The 14,882-nt window shown below is 36.3% G+C and overlaps 1 protein-coding gene across 6 annotated transcripts in view; it reads left to right on the top strand.

Moving 5' to 3' along the window:
* The window catches only part of TENM1 (teneurin transmembrane protein 1), a 1,637,812-nt gene that overhangs the window by 1,454,408 nt on the left and 168,522 nt on the right, over nucleotides 1-14,882 (top strand). For 5 of the 6 annotated variants that reach the window (XM_074202813.1, XM_074202809.1, XM_074202811.1 and 2 more), the window contains 2 exons: nucleotides 12,707-12,892; nucleotides 13,849-13,872. In XM_074202813.1, the coding sequence (XP_074058914.1) occupies nucleotides 12,707-12,892; nucleotides 13,849-13,872 (210 nt within the window). The remainder of the gene's footprint in view (nucleotides 1-12,706; nucleotides 12,893-13,848; nucleotides 13,873-14,882) is intronic. The other variant, XM_074202814.1, reaches the window with a different exon arrangement.

The raw sequence follows: 14,882 nt of genomic DNA, 5'->3' as shown, positions 1-14,882 counted from the left end.
TTCATTTTTGTTCATTTTCAATAGTCTTTGTTCATTTTTTCATTAATCAACCATAGATAATCCATCCATTTTATTGGAAGTCACCTGACTTTCTTAATATTTGTTGCCTAGCAAAATAACACGTAGACCATCCATCTCTTGAATCTTGGTCCTACTGCATATTACAGTTTCATACCCTCCAAGGAAATTCTGACAGTGAAGGGATCATCATGATGAACATGTTGTGGTATATATGTTATTTAAGAGCCCTGAAGAATGAGGGGTGGGGGACCTACTGAAAATTGGAGTAGTTGCCATTTAGTTTTTATTCATTGCCTTCTACATCAAGTTGTTTTAATCCAAGGCTTTTGATTTTTGTTTAAATATAGCTTGCCAAAAAAAATTCAAGCTAGGAGGGGTAGATAAGATTTTGAGAGCTTTACAAGCAGAAAACACGTACGACCCTCCTGAGGTTCAACACAGTAGCCCAACAAGGTTGGCCGTAAGAGCCAAAGGGAACACCTGTGTTCCACATCCTTAGCTTCCTGTGAGACTATGGGATAAATGAACGCGTCACTGTGAAAGCAAATGTGTTGGTTACAGTGGAGTTAAATCAGTTTTGAAAACTGATTATTTGCACATTGCACAAATAAATCAAATGAGATCATATATTCAGAACTCTTTGCAAACCTTAAAGCATTATCTAAGTGCTAAGTCATATTATAATTAGGGGATAGGAAGAAGTCATTTTATTAAGAGCAGATTCTTTGTTCAACTATTAATCACCTCTATTTACCTAGAATTTTGTGATTGTAATGCTCAGTATCATATTTTACTAGAGATCATACTTCTGAGTCGATTAGAAGTATTAGCGTATCCCATTTAATAGATGAGGAATCTGAAGCTCAGGTTTCCATAAATAAGGTCACACACTTGTTATCTGTAGGCTGGAGCCCAGAACCTGTGTCTACTTCTAAGTATAGGTATCCTACTACGTGAAGATCTAGCCAGAGCCTGTCTTCTTCAGAGCTAATAATAAGCTAGCATATTTTCTTCTGCATCTGAGTAAGGGTATCTAATAACATAATGAATATTTTTATTTCTTCTCTTATTAAATTAGTGAAGAAAGCTTTTCAGTTCAGAACAAGTGACCTTTCTTTTCCTCCCCCAAACCCACAATATATCACATTGGTTGCCTTTAGTATTTTCCTAAGTCCTTTAAGTCTTACGTGCCTTGGTCCAGCCTGTAATTAGCAGTGTCACCCTGATCATTATCACTTTCTACTATATTACCACATAGAATAGGGTAATAACTCCTAGAGTCCCCCCCCAACAACTCTACTAAAATAGGAATGAAAAAAGTAAGGAATAATCTTTTTCATTCCACCGGGTTCTGCTTCCTATTTCTCTTCAGGCTTCCCGCCTGAATTCCTGGAGGTAACACCTGATCTCTTTTAGACCCTGACATTACCTTCGGCCACTTTACTCATTGGAATTTTTCTTTGGCCATGTTTAATATGTTGTACTTGTAGCACACACATGAAAAATGGTTCTTCAGAGGGTCAAGAAAGATAAAATGAATTCGATTGCATCAAATTAAGAAGTTTTGGGCATAAACAAAACCAATGCATCCTAAATTAGAAGGAAAGCAGGAAACTGGGAAATGAATTTTTACAGCAATTTTCTCTAAGGTCTCATTTCTCAACTATATAGAAAACTAAGCCAAATTTGTAAAACTAAGATCAATTCCCTAATTGATAAGTGGTCAAAGAGTATGAATAGCCAATTTTTCCAAAGAAAAGAATTTAAAGCTATCAGTAGTCATATAAAAATACTCTAAATCACTCATAATTAGAGAAAGCAAAATTAAAAGAACTCTAAGATACTACTTCAAACCTATTAGATTGGATAAGATGACTGAAAAGGAAAATGACAAATGCTAACTGGAATGTGAGAAAATAGGCTCACCAATGGTATACTTTTTGGTGGAGCTGTGAACTAGTCCAACCACTCTGGAAAATAATTTGGAACTATGCTCAAAGAACTATAAAACTATGTATACCTTTGCTACTACAGCTGTTTCTTCAATTAAATTAAAGGCAAAGGGCCCATATATACAAATATATAATAGCTCTTTTTGTAGTGGAAAATAATTAAAAGCCAAAGGGCTACCCGTCAATGAGGGAAATTGCTGGATAAGTTATGGTAGACAAATGTGATAAAATACTAATGCGATATAAGAAATGTTAAAGGAGATGATTTTAGAAAGACCTTGGAAGATCTGTATGAACTGTTACAAAGTGAAATGAACAGAACCAGGTGAATAATTTACACAATAATAGCAATATGATAAAGGTAATCAACTGTGAAAGATTTGGTTCTTCTGATCAAAACATTGACCCACCACAGTTGCAAAGTACTCCTGCATGAATAATGCTATCTACCTCCCAGTAGAAAAGTGATAAACACAGGGTGCTGATTGAAGCACACCTTTTTCTCTTTCATTCTTTTTCTTACTTTTTCTACAACATGGCTAATGTGGAAAAAATAAAATCTATTTGAAGTATTTATGTAGATGTATTTCTTAGAAGCTTGCTTATTTAGAAACTTATTCTTGTGCCCCAATATTTTTGCCATTGCTGCCTAACACTGAGCCCTGCCAATGTGCTAGGAAGGCACAAGGTAAAGAATTTACTTCACTAGGATATTTTTGTCTAAAAAGTAAATCTCAGAGAAATGTCTCTGAGCAGGACTCTGAAGGATTTACTGTTTAATCAAATTGTTCTTTGTCAGCATGCAACAAAGAAATGCTCCTGTTATATCCAAGTTCAATTTATACAAGTGTTGTTCATTGTTGGCATGGAGAAAGAAACTTATTAAAAATGAAATGTCTCAATAGAACTTTAAAGTCTGCTTATATTTTTCATGTTCCTTTCCAATATGTTTTCAGAGAAGAATGTTTATATTTTAGTATTCTTTTGTCATTTTTTGCAGCCCAGTAATGTTAATATATTTTCAACCAGATAGAAAATAGTACAAGAGGAATAGAACTATTCATGAGACAAATACATTAGAACACAATACCATTCGACTTTACCCGCTGTATATCACACAGTTGTCAACATCTGTTATCTTGTTCTTTCTAACAACGACCCCGACCCCAAATGGAAAAGAAGATTGTGATGGATAAACAGTTTCTAGCTAGAGCAGAAACACCATTCAGGACTGGAAACAGTGGAGGGGTATCACTGTTAAGAGTGAGAAATGTTCATTGTTAAATATTTGTTTCTTATCTAATGATATTGTGTTCTCAGGTGAATCCCTCATTTACAGAAAATCAGCTTCCTATCTGGGTACTTATTACTTTGAAGCTTGTGTTCACAATTGGAGTTGTTCCTTACACCCTGGCACAGGCTTTGTGTTGAGGGGAAATTGGTATATAAGTGAGTTAGAATTTCACTCCCTGTGCTTAATCACTGCAATAGTCCTCCAATGTCTCATTTATCATGGACCTTTGAAGAAAGGATTCAAGCAGGGGCTTGACCCAGTACCCACATATGCCAGGAGCAGTCCATCTATACAGCCAAGTCAAACCCATCTACAGAGAGAGAGAGAGAGAGAGAGAGAGAGAGAGAGAGAGAGAGACAGAGACAGAGACAGAGACAGAGACAGAAAGAACAAATGAACACCAGGGGCATTACTGCCATCTGTCAAGATCTTAACTGCTGGGACTCCTAAAAAAGTTTCTCATCTCCACTCTCTAGAAACTCCCCAGATAGTATCAGAGTCCCAGATTCTGGCCCCAAGGTCACCTCCCAGCATGAGGCTAGAAGAACCATTATACCATTGGTTTTTCTTAGTAGCTTTCTTTCCAGCACCCAGCTCACTTGTCCCAGATTCCTTCCTATTTATAGTCCTCGCTAACACTGGCCCACCATTGCCTGAAATGCCTTGCCTAGTAAGGTCAACTCCTATTGTTTACCATAGCTGTTAGTGATTGCTCCTGAAGACTCCTCCAGCGCAGATCTTCTGCCTCGTAAAGCATCATACACACACATACACACACACAGAATCACCATTGTCATCTTCATCGCCATCGCCACCACCATCAACAATAACAGCAGCAACAGCGGAATATCTTTGCACAGGCTAGCTCTGCTACAGAGAGCTCCCGAGCAGCTAGGTAGACCTAGTAACATGGTTTTAGTACCCAACCATCTACTTATATGTCAATCCTTGTATAAGATGATTATCCTAGCCCACTGTCAATAGTACAAAACTCTGAGCTGGGAATGGGAAAGGATTTGTGCTAGTCTCTCCATACCCTTTCATGTAGTCTGCCCTCTGAGCAGGGATACATTGTTATGAGATGCCTGCTTAAAGTTAGTGATTCATTCTATAATCATGACACACTACCCTAAGTCTGTTGCTAAACACAGTTCTCTTAAACTATTTAGTTCCTCTCCTCTGATGTTTCACAGGTTCCCTTTTATCTCTTGCTTTACAAAGACCAAATAGTCATCTGATGTAAGTCACTTTATTCCCAAGAATCACTATACAGCTTTAATTCTTCTCTCCAGTTCCATTTATCCACACATTAATTCAGCAAATTTTTTTGAATTTATATCTATTCGTTCAAAAAGATTTTATTAAACTGCATGTCTTACAGAAATTGGAATGTTTAAGGAAAAGGAAGAAAATAGAAGCTGCAAATTACAGGCTAGTAAACTTTCCCTAGATGTCTAGAAAAATTCTAGAACACAATGCAGAAATATTGGTTAGTCTAGAAAAGGAAGAAGCAATCATAGCTGCCAAAATGGCTTCATTTAAGACAATTCATGGCAAGCTAACTTCATTTCTTATTTTGACAAGTTACTAGACTGGTATGTCAGGGGAATTCCATAACTATAATTTACTTAGATTTAAAAAAAAAAACTTTTGACAGTCTTTGACATACTCTTCTTGGGAGAAAGATGGAGAGGTGTGGATTATAAAGATAATAATATATTTAGATATATTCAGTACCTTTCTGAATGACTGAAGCTAACGTAGATCCAAGAGGTCTGTGCTTTGTCCTGCCCTGTTTAATACTTTTATCAGTGAATTAATTAAAGGTATAGCCCATTATACATATAGCCTATTTGCACATGACTCAAAATTGGGAGAGAGTAAGACCCAATATCATTGACAGTCATGATTGAAAAAAAAATATGGATGTCTTAAAACACTGAATCGAATCAAATAAGAATAAAGTCAAGAGGAATAAATGTCAAGTCTCAACCTTGGTTCAAAAAATCAACTTCACTAGTACAAAATGGGGAGGCTTGTCTAGACTACATTATATCTGAAAGATAATGTGAAGATTTTACTGAACTGCAATTTTAGTTTAAGTCACAAGTGGAATATGCCTGTCAAAACTAAACATTGAAATCTCAGGCTGCATTAAGAGAAACATAGTTCCTAGGTTTGTGAAGGGGATTTCTAGAACTAGAAGTAATTTTGGAGATCATCTAATTCAGCCATCTCAATTTACAGTTGAGGAAAACTGAAATTGATAGTGGCTTGCCCAAGGTACCTGGAAAAAAATAGGATTTGAAAGCAGGTTCTCTGTCTCCAATCTATGCACAGCACCACCCTGCTTACTATATAATGGGAAAAATATTTAGCCAAGTTTCTCTAAAATGAAATCTAACATTTGTTTTAATCAAATTTAGAATCCCTTCCCTAAAATGGGAATGAAAATCTAGGGGTCCTCAAATACTCAGATTTTCTTTTGCTAAAATTTTGATGACAGTCTGCTTGAAGTACAAAAGACTAGGTGATCTAGTCTTCCTTTGATTCTCCAACAATAGAATAGTAGAACAATAGAATAATAACCCAAAATTTTTGAAGAATGAATAAGGGAGTTAAAATTAGTTTTTTAATTCTGCTTTTAAAAATGTTTATTTTATTGATATCTTTGGTTTATGCAGCTTATTAAACATATCTGCTAATGATATGTAATATTTCATATACATAATTTTTCATATTTGTATCTTTCTCAAGTCTTTTTCAGAGTTCAGTTTTGAATTTTTTATTATTATTCTTTAACTTATATTTTTGTGATCATTTCATTTTGTATATGGTTTTATTGGTTTTTTCCTTCCCTCTTCATAAAAGTTTATGTACTTCTCTGTTTTTTCATAATCTTCATTTCTTAAAACAATAATATTCCATAATATTAATATATCTTAAGTTTTTAGCTAATCCCAGTAAATGAATATTAACTTCAATTTTAGTCACATTACTAGCATAATTCCATATTGTTTTCGGGAATCATTGGATTAATTTCTCAGTTGTCCTAACAATGTATCAGTAATTTCTGTGTTCTCACAGACCCTCAAAAATGAACTATTTCCATTTTTTTATCTTTTCAAATTTGATGTGTGAGGTGAAACCTTGAATTTTTTTATTTACATTTATTTTCTAGTGATTTGGAGCTGCTTTTCATGGATGATTTTATTAATTATAATCTTCTGAAAAAAAGTGTTTCCTTGGACTAGTTATCTACTGGGCAATGGTTTTTAATCTTGTATATTTGTCTTTGTTCAGTATATATCTTAGATACCAAGATCTTGTCATAGAAATTTGAAGCAAATATTTTCCCCCATTCAACATTTTCCTTCGTATTTGTGTCTCGTTTATTTTTTCACATAAAAACTTCTCAGTTTCTTATAATTAAAATCATCTATTTTATCTTTATAAACTCCCAGATCCATTTTTGAGGTTAAGAATCCTCCCCTTATACCACATCTGTGAAATTCTCTTCTAATTTTTAAAATATCATATGACCATGTACATTTACCTCAAAAATCCATTTTAGTTTATTGTGGTATATGGTAGAAGATATTGTTTAGACTCTAATTTGCATCAAAAATAATTTTCCAATTTTTCTAGCACTTTTGGTCAGATTGGGAGTTCTTTTCCATGAAGCTTATGATATTCTTGAATTTATTAAATATTGAATTATTTAGTTTAATTTTTTTATTCTTTGTTGAGTCCATTCCATTGACCTGCTTTACAAAATTTTTAACCATTGCTAAATAGTTTTGATGATTACTGCTTTTACTATATAATTTAGGATCTAGAAGTACTATTATCTTTCATTCCATACTTCAAAAAAAAATTTCCCTTGACATTCATCCCTTTTGTTCCTCCAAATAAATTTTGACATAATTTTACAAAGTGCCTCTTTGGGCCTTGTTTTTTCAGCTTCATCTGCAATTCTATGTGAAGATTGATAAATCAATTTTTACCTATTTTATTAATAAAACCTAATTTGGATATCTTGAGTTGATGGTTTTGTGATTTAGATGGACAAACTGTCTTTGTAACAGATAAGTTTATTTATAAAAATTTTAAAAAGTTATATTCTAAAAAAATAAAGTGCCTCTTTGACCTTACCTGAATTAGAAGTAAATCTGTAAATTAAATTCATTATTATCAGCTTTTTATTGCATAATCGTGACCTTATTGTATACAACGACTAACTCCCCCCAGTATATTTTTTAATTATTTCTTTAAGCTGTGTTTTCTAGTTGGAGTTATATGTCTTTGTGTATCTTGGTAGCTTGACTCAACATTTTGTAGTTTTGTTGAATGGGATTTCTCTTTTATTGTTTTCTCCTGAATTTTGTTTTTAACTAGTGAGAAAAGGACCAATAATTATTTTTATATTTTGTATCATCCTATTTTACTAAAGCTGTTTTTTCCACTTAATCTGTTTATCGATTCTTAGGGGTTTTCTAAGCAAACCATTGTGTTTTCTGCAAATAGGGATAATTTTGTCTCTGCGAGTCTTTATGCTTTAACTTTTTTCTTGTCTTATTGTTATCTCTAGCATTTCTAAAATTATGTCAAATAACAGTGAGAAAATTGGGACATCCTTCTTTTATTTCTCTTATTTTAGATCCACCTCCACTCCCCTCCCCAGCCCCAGTAGCCTCCTCTCTCTCTCTCTCTCTCTCTCTCTCTCACACACACACACACACACACACACACACACACACACAAACACACATTCTCTCTTACTTTAATAAAGCAGCTAGGTGGCACTGCATTGGATAGAGTACCAGAGAGATTCATCTTTCTCACTTTAAATCTGGCCACACAACCCTGGACCAGTCACTTCATCCTGTTTGCTTCAGTTTCCTCATTTGTAAAATGAACTGGAATAAGAAATGGGAAACCACTCCAGTATCTCTGCCAGGAAAATCCCAATTGGGGTCACAGAGTTAGTATGACTGAACAACAATGCTGATCATGAAATGAATTTCATGCCTTTCTCAGCTTAAACGATATGGTACTCGATTCATAATATATGGGTAATTGCCCACCATGGCCTGGTAAGGAATATTCCATTGGGTTCTCGTTTCACCCTCCTCAGGCCAGGTGAGAACATTTCTATAATATCAAGTTCACTCCTGACCCCCATGTTTTAGGAAGAATTTTGACAAGCTGGAGAATATTCAGAAGAGGCCACCACAATGGTAAATCACTTAATGAACATTTATTAAGTGTTTCCTGTGTGCCAGGCACTGTGTGAGATGCTAAGGTAAGGATCCAAGAAACCTTACATTCTGTTTAGAGGGCATGGCATATTTACAGACAGAAATGAATGCAGGCCATATATATAATTACATAGAGTTGGTGGGGAATGAAGGATCATGGTCTAAATTTAGATGGAATCAGGAAACACTTCTAGAAAGAAATAGTGCTTAAGTTCTGACTTAAAGGGAGCTAGACATTTTAAAAGGCTCTATATGCTAAATGGAAAGGTTTATATTTTATCCTAAAAGATAAGAGGTCTAGAACCAACACCAAGCAGAGTTTTTGCCCATGACAGAAATGAGAATATTATGAGGAAGATTTTGAGGAAAGATAATTATTTGTTTTGGACATTGAGTTTGAGTTACCTATAGGAAAGCCAGGTATCGGTGTCTGGCAGGAAGTTGGACATGCGATACCAGAGTTCAAGAGAAATATGGTAGTGACATATGTAGATTTGGGAATGATATGAATAAATATGATAGTTGAATCTGTGGAAGCAAATGAATTCACCCATTCAAGGAGAATATAAAAAGAGAAGAGGAAAGAGCCGAGGATAAATCCCTAGAACGTTTCCATGAATAGAGAACGGACTATGGAAGTTGATCCTGCATGGAAGACCAAAAAGGGTCAGATAGACATTTGGTGGCAGAGCAGAAGAGCAATGGGGCAAATACTGCCCAGAACTCAAGAGAGATAATACCCAAGAAAAAGCCCTTCTACTTTGCAATAGAGATCACAGTGATCTCAAAGCAGTTTTGGACAAAAGCTCATTTATAAGGGGGTGGAGTGGGAAGCTAGAAAGTTGGACTCGAGTGTAGATGGCTTTTTCTAGGAATTTGACTATGAAAAGAAGAGACATAGGACAGTATCCTAAGAGGATGGTAAGCAGACAGGAGGGAATGGGATGGAAGGCTTAAGCAGTAAGGTATCATGCAGTGGATAGAGCACCAGCCCTGGAGTCAAGAGGACCTGAGTTCAAGTTGGTCTCAGACACTTGACTTTTACTAGATGTGTGATCCTGGGCAAGTCACTTAGTTCCAGTTGCCTCCCATCCAGGGCCATCTCCAGTCCTCCTGATCAATATCTGATCACTGGAACTAGATGACTCTGGAAGAGAAAGTGAGGCTGGTGACTTAACACCCCCTCACTCAAATCCAATCACCTTCCTGATGTCATGGTCTTCTTCATGAATGAAGGACAAATATCAAGGAGAAAGGTAGACACTGGCAAGGAGAGAATCATATCTCATCTTCCTAAACTGAAGAAAAGGAGGAAAGGAGGAGATATAATACTGAGGTTGTCTGAGGTATGGAGTGGGGAGACGAGGAGCTCACTATGTATGGCTTCAGTTTCTTTTTGAAAATTGAGACAAAGTGCTCTCCTAAGAGGAAGTGGGAAGAAATGATATAAATAACTTGAAGAGAGAAGTCTTTAAACAGGTACTCTGGTACATGTGTCAGTGGATTGGTTTGTTGCAGAAAGGGCTAAGTAGAAGAATGTCTGAAATAAATTGGAATAGACTCAGCACAGCTATCTGACTTCCTCCAGTCAAGTTCAGAAGCCCTGCCAAATACAGGTCTTACATTAAAATTTTTTCTTTACCATTACTTCCCCATAGATCTCTGATTTTTATCAACTTAAGAAACTCCCTCCACCAACCAATCAGCTATGTCTTTATAGAAAAGAAAAGACCTACATTTTGTCTTTTCCCATCATTATCCAAAATGTTCTGCATGCATGTAGATTAGATGTTTCTCCCTCCTCATATATCACTTGAGGGACTTTGATGTTGGAATTTAAATATGGTCACTGCTTTCATTGTTGAGAGTTTATCACAACCTTTATAGAGATTTTCTTTTTTTTTTTGGTCTGTGGGGACAGGGTTGTGGAAAATTAACAATGGAGTCCCACACAACAGTGACAAGAAATAGAAGGAAAATCTAGAAAGGCTCTCAAGTTAGAGGCTGTACCACTATCTTTGTGACTTCAGACAAGTCACTTTGACATGAAGAAAGGTTATGTGAGTTAGCCATGGTCTCACATCTAGGAAGATTTACAGGTGGAGTTGAACCCGGATCTTGCCAGCATCCTATCTGTCCAACACATTGCTGAATAATTAGAGTAAATAGAGTAAATTCCAAAGTACAGTGGACTGCCCTCAGAAGTGGAGGAATTGCCTCTCCTTTGGAAATCTTCATCCAGAAAATGGATACTCACTTAATGGAAGAAATTGTTATGGAGGTGATTCTTGTTCAAATAGTAATTGCCTTGATGGTTTCTAAACTATCTAGAGATGTTGTGACCCTTGAATTATCATGACATCTAGGATATCACTGAGGTAAAGGAACAAGCAAGGCATTTAGGTTAAGATGTTCACATTAGAAATGTGAATCTGGAGTTCAAGAGAGAAATTTGATATAAAAATACCAATTTAGGAACTCTCTACCTAGAGGGTATAGTTAACGGAATAGAAAGCACCAAACAATGAGCAGCTGAATCCAATATTCTCTCTACTTTTCAGCCAAGTCTGTGGCTCTAAAGAGATTGCTCATGGAATATCGTTTCTAAAGCCTACCTTTTGTCTTTTCCCATCATTATCCAAAATGTTCTGCATGCATGTGGATTAGATGTTTCTCCCTCCTTATGTATCATTTGAGGGACTTTGATGTTGGAATTTAAATGTGGTCACTGCTTTCTTTGTTGAAAGAAGAGTTTATCACAACCTTTATAGAGATTTTCTTTTTTTATTTTGGTCTGGGGGCAGAGTGGTGGAAAATTATTAACAATAGAGTCTCACACAACAGTGACAAGAAATAGAAGGAAAATCAAGTTTACAATGAATTTGGTGAGAGATCCAACTAAGCAAAATGATTCTGAGGACATTTTAAGGTGAAATTAGGTGAAAGACATTATATAAATACTTCTTCCCTCCCTCCTTTCCCCTTTCAGCCCAAAACTATGAAAAGTAGCCAGCTTGCCCTCTTCCATACAAAACGGTATGATTCAGTGTACCCAAGGATTGGTACATTTTTGAACAAGTTTCCATGGCAGCTATCATCCTCCAGCATTAGGTACATCAGACTAGAAACTATCCTGATTTATTATTCCGATTTTCGATGAACAGGAGTGAAAATAAACCAAGGGAAAAGAGGAGGTCACCACCAGAGTTCTAGTACCCCCTGTGAGGACATTGACTCTTTATGGAAGGGCATTTCCAGATAAGAAGTCTGGGAGTTTTTTAATCACTTGGGACTCATTTTAAATGTTTAAGCTAAATGCAAATATTGTTATTAGGTACAGGCTGATTGCCATCATTGACAGCTTCACCTATTGTATTTGGTGGATTTTATTAAAAAGTTAACATCTTTTCCATTGTACAACTTGCCTTCCTGAATGAAGTATCGGGTGTGCTTCCTGTTTTTTCAATGATTTATTGTAACATCATAAACTCCCTGCACCCTGCTTGGCGTTCTTAATGAATTTTTAATGAAACTCACTCGATGTTTGTTTGGCATCAGCTTCATTGCTAAGCATTGAGTGTTATTATCATTTCCCCAACTTTTCCAACTCAGTTTGGATTTCAGATTTTATTTGACTTTTAGAGCTATAACTTCTAATACAGAGAGAGCACTTTGGTAAGTTCACCTGACTGCTATGGTTCTTTGCAAGATTGTTGAAATTTTCCATGTTATACATACATCATGGAGTCTTGGAAAATCATAATTCCTTTTAAAGAGGAATGGAAACAGTGCTATATCCAAGAGTTATCATACCTCAGGACAAACTTAGCAGGAGAGAGCAGTCCAGAAGACCATTTCATAGCAGATTCAGTCTTCAGAGAAGAAGTGGTCCATTCCCTTTATCCCCTCATCAGTGTTGGGGAAAAGGCAGGCCCTGAAAACAGACCCTGAGGTGACTTGTTGGGGGGGAGGGTTGCATTTCGTGCATGGGTAGGTAGAAACCTATGTGGAGAAGATGTCAGACACTGAGGTAGGTAGAGGAAGTGATCCTTCCCATGCCAATATCCTGGGCATGACCTCATTTGCCCAGTACTACTTGTCTTTCTGAGTTGAAATCAAGATTGATTTTACTGAAGTAGATCAGGTTGAAAGTATATCTTTATTTGAATTTTCAACAGAGCTCTGCACCATGGATTGTGGTAGCCATGGAGTCTGTTCCAGGGGGATTTGCCAGTGTGAAGAAGGTTGGGTAGGACCCACCTGTGAAGAGCGTACCTGTCCTTCTCACTGCGCTGAGCATGGGCACTGCAGAGACGGAAAGTGTGAGTGTAGCCCAGGATGGGAAGGAGACCACTGTACTATTGGTAAGTGTCAGAATACTTTAGAACACAATAAGCCAATCTTCCTCATTAAATCCCAGTCCCATGGAAAGTTTTATGAGTTCTGGGAATTGAAGCTCCCGTTTAGCATATTCTTATTGACACTTGAGAAGAATATTTCTTATCTCAGAGCTTCAGCACTCCTTAATAGTCCAGTCCCCATTTTTAAAGTGTTTGGGGTTCTTCATGTATCTTAATCAATAGAATTGTTACAAAGGTAAAACGTCCTCACTTTTTTCGCTTTTGAAAAACCAAGGGTATTTCATTGGGAAGGACGGCTTTAAATTAAGTGTGAAGTGTTCATATTGATATGTTGCCTTTTAAGATAGATGAAATTTAGTCTAGACCCTCCATCAATGGAAAATTGTTTAAATTATTTTTCAAGTAGGGAGAATGGTTTGTCCTGAGTCCCTTAATACACACATACACACACACACACACACACACACAAACACACACGATATAAGATGTATAACATCTTAAACTTAATTTCCTCTCTACTTAAAGGTATGGTAACCCTTATCTGTGATGACTGTAGAAAACACTTAAGATTGATTAAAATCATGAAGAAGGTTGAGATTTAAGTCCCAAGTTGTTTTCATAAATATTCCTTCCCAAAGCTATCACCCAAAAGATATAACTAAGATGACATTTTTAATGAAATATGACATTTTGAGGAAATCTAATTGGGTTTCTTTCCTAAATACCATTCATCTCTTCCCTCCCCCACCCCACACATAGCCCAGCATCAGCACCCACGGGTGACAAGTCAGCATTTCAGTACTTCACAGTTTACAATTCTCCTACAAGGCAACAGATGGTAAACCGTTAGAACATACAGACACACACACACAGATATACACACACACACAAACACACACCAGTGATTTCTCAGAAATTTATTCAACTATTCTTCTTTTTTTTGTTTTTTCCTGCTTTAGCTCATTACTTAGATGCTGTCCGAGGTAAGATTTTTCTTGCCAGTACCATAACAGAAAACATGCATGAACCTTTCACTTGCAGCAACCTGTGGTTTTTCTGGGTTCAAGCTATAAGACTGAGTGAGATACACCGAAAAAGGAATCTGAATTTTCCAAGATTAAAAAGACATGTGTTTGCCATAGCAAATTATGGTCTGATTGGCAACAGAAGAGTCCCATATCTGGTCTCACCATTCTTCTTTATTTGGGTGAGAGAGAAACACAGATGTTGTAAACAGCAAGGGACAAACTCAAAGACTGAGGTTTAAGTAGATCTTAGGATCCTTTCTTAACAAGCTAAAACATGTTTATATACTCTGCTGCCCAGTTGGAGCATTCCCAACTCCTTTCTGTTACTTATGAGGACACAAAGAAACATTCTCTGGTGTAGTGGGGGGGGGGGTAGAGCAGTCTCCCAAACACCAACATCAAAATGTTAAGGAGGACACCTAAAATATCTGAAGTATCCTTTTAAAAATTTGCTATGAATTTCTCAACCATGAAGCTATCTAAGCACATCCAAAATATCTAAATGTATTTTCAATCTGTATCACCTTTTGGGAGTACTACATATCCACCTTACTATCTTCATCTTGTCCCCAACTAACCTTTTTATTTTTTCAATGTTTCTTTAAGGAAGTTTGTCTTCCTTTGTCCCCTATGCTTGAAAGGATGCTTGAAAGGAAAGTGGCTCCTGTGTTACTTATACTGACCACAATACCTCGGGTCTTCTTTCTTCTTTTATGGTCTTATATTTTCATCTGTGGATAGATAAATGTTGATCTGTTGAAGACTAAAATGTTCAGTAAGTCACTAGTGGTTGGACTCTCTCCAAAAATAATTCAGAATCATTTCCTTGTTGCAAGGAGACAAGGAAAAATTTCCTCCAGCAATATGACACTGTTTCTTCTACCCTCCTTCTTTCCCTCCCTCACATTTCCCTTCTTCCCTGAAAAGCACATTTGGGCTCCTGGGTAGGAGCAAATTCCTAGCTG

This window comes from Macrotis lagotis, chromosome X (assembly GCF_037893015.1).
Source record: "Macrotis lagotis isolate mMagLag1 chromosome X, bilby.v1.9.chrom.fasta, whole genome shotgun sequence".
Taxonomy (NCBI): domain Eukaryota; kingdom Metazoa; phylum Chordata; class Mammalia; order Peramelemorphia; family Peramelidae; genus Macrotis; species Macrotis lagotis.
The sequence above is the reverse complement of the archived record's forward strand: the minus strand, read 5'-3'. Positions and strand labels throughout refer to the sequence as shown.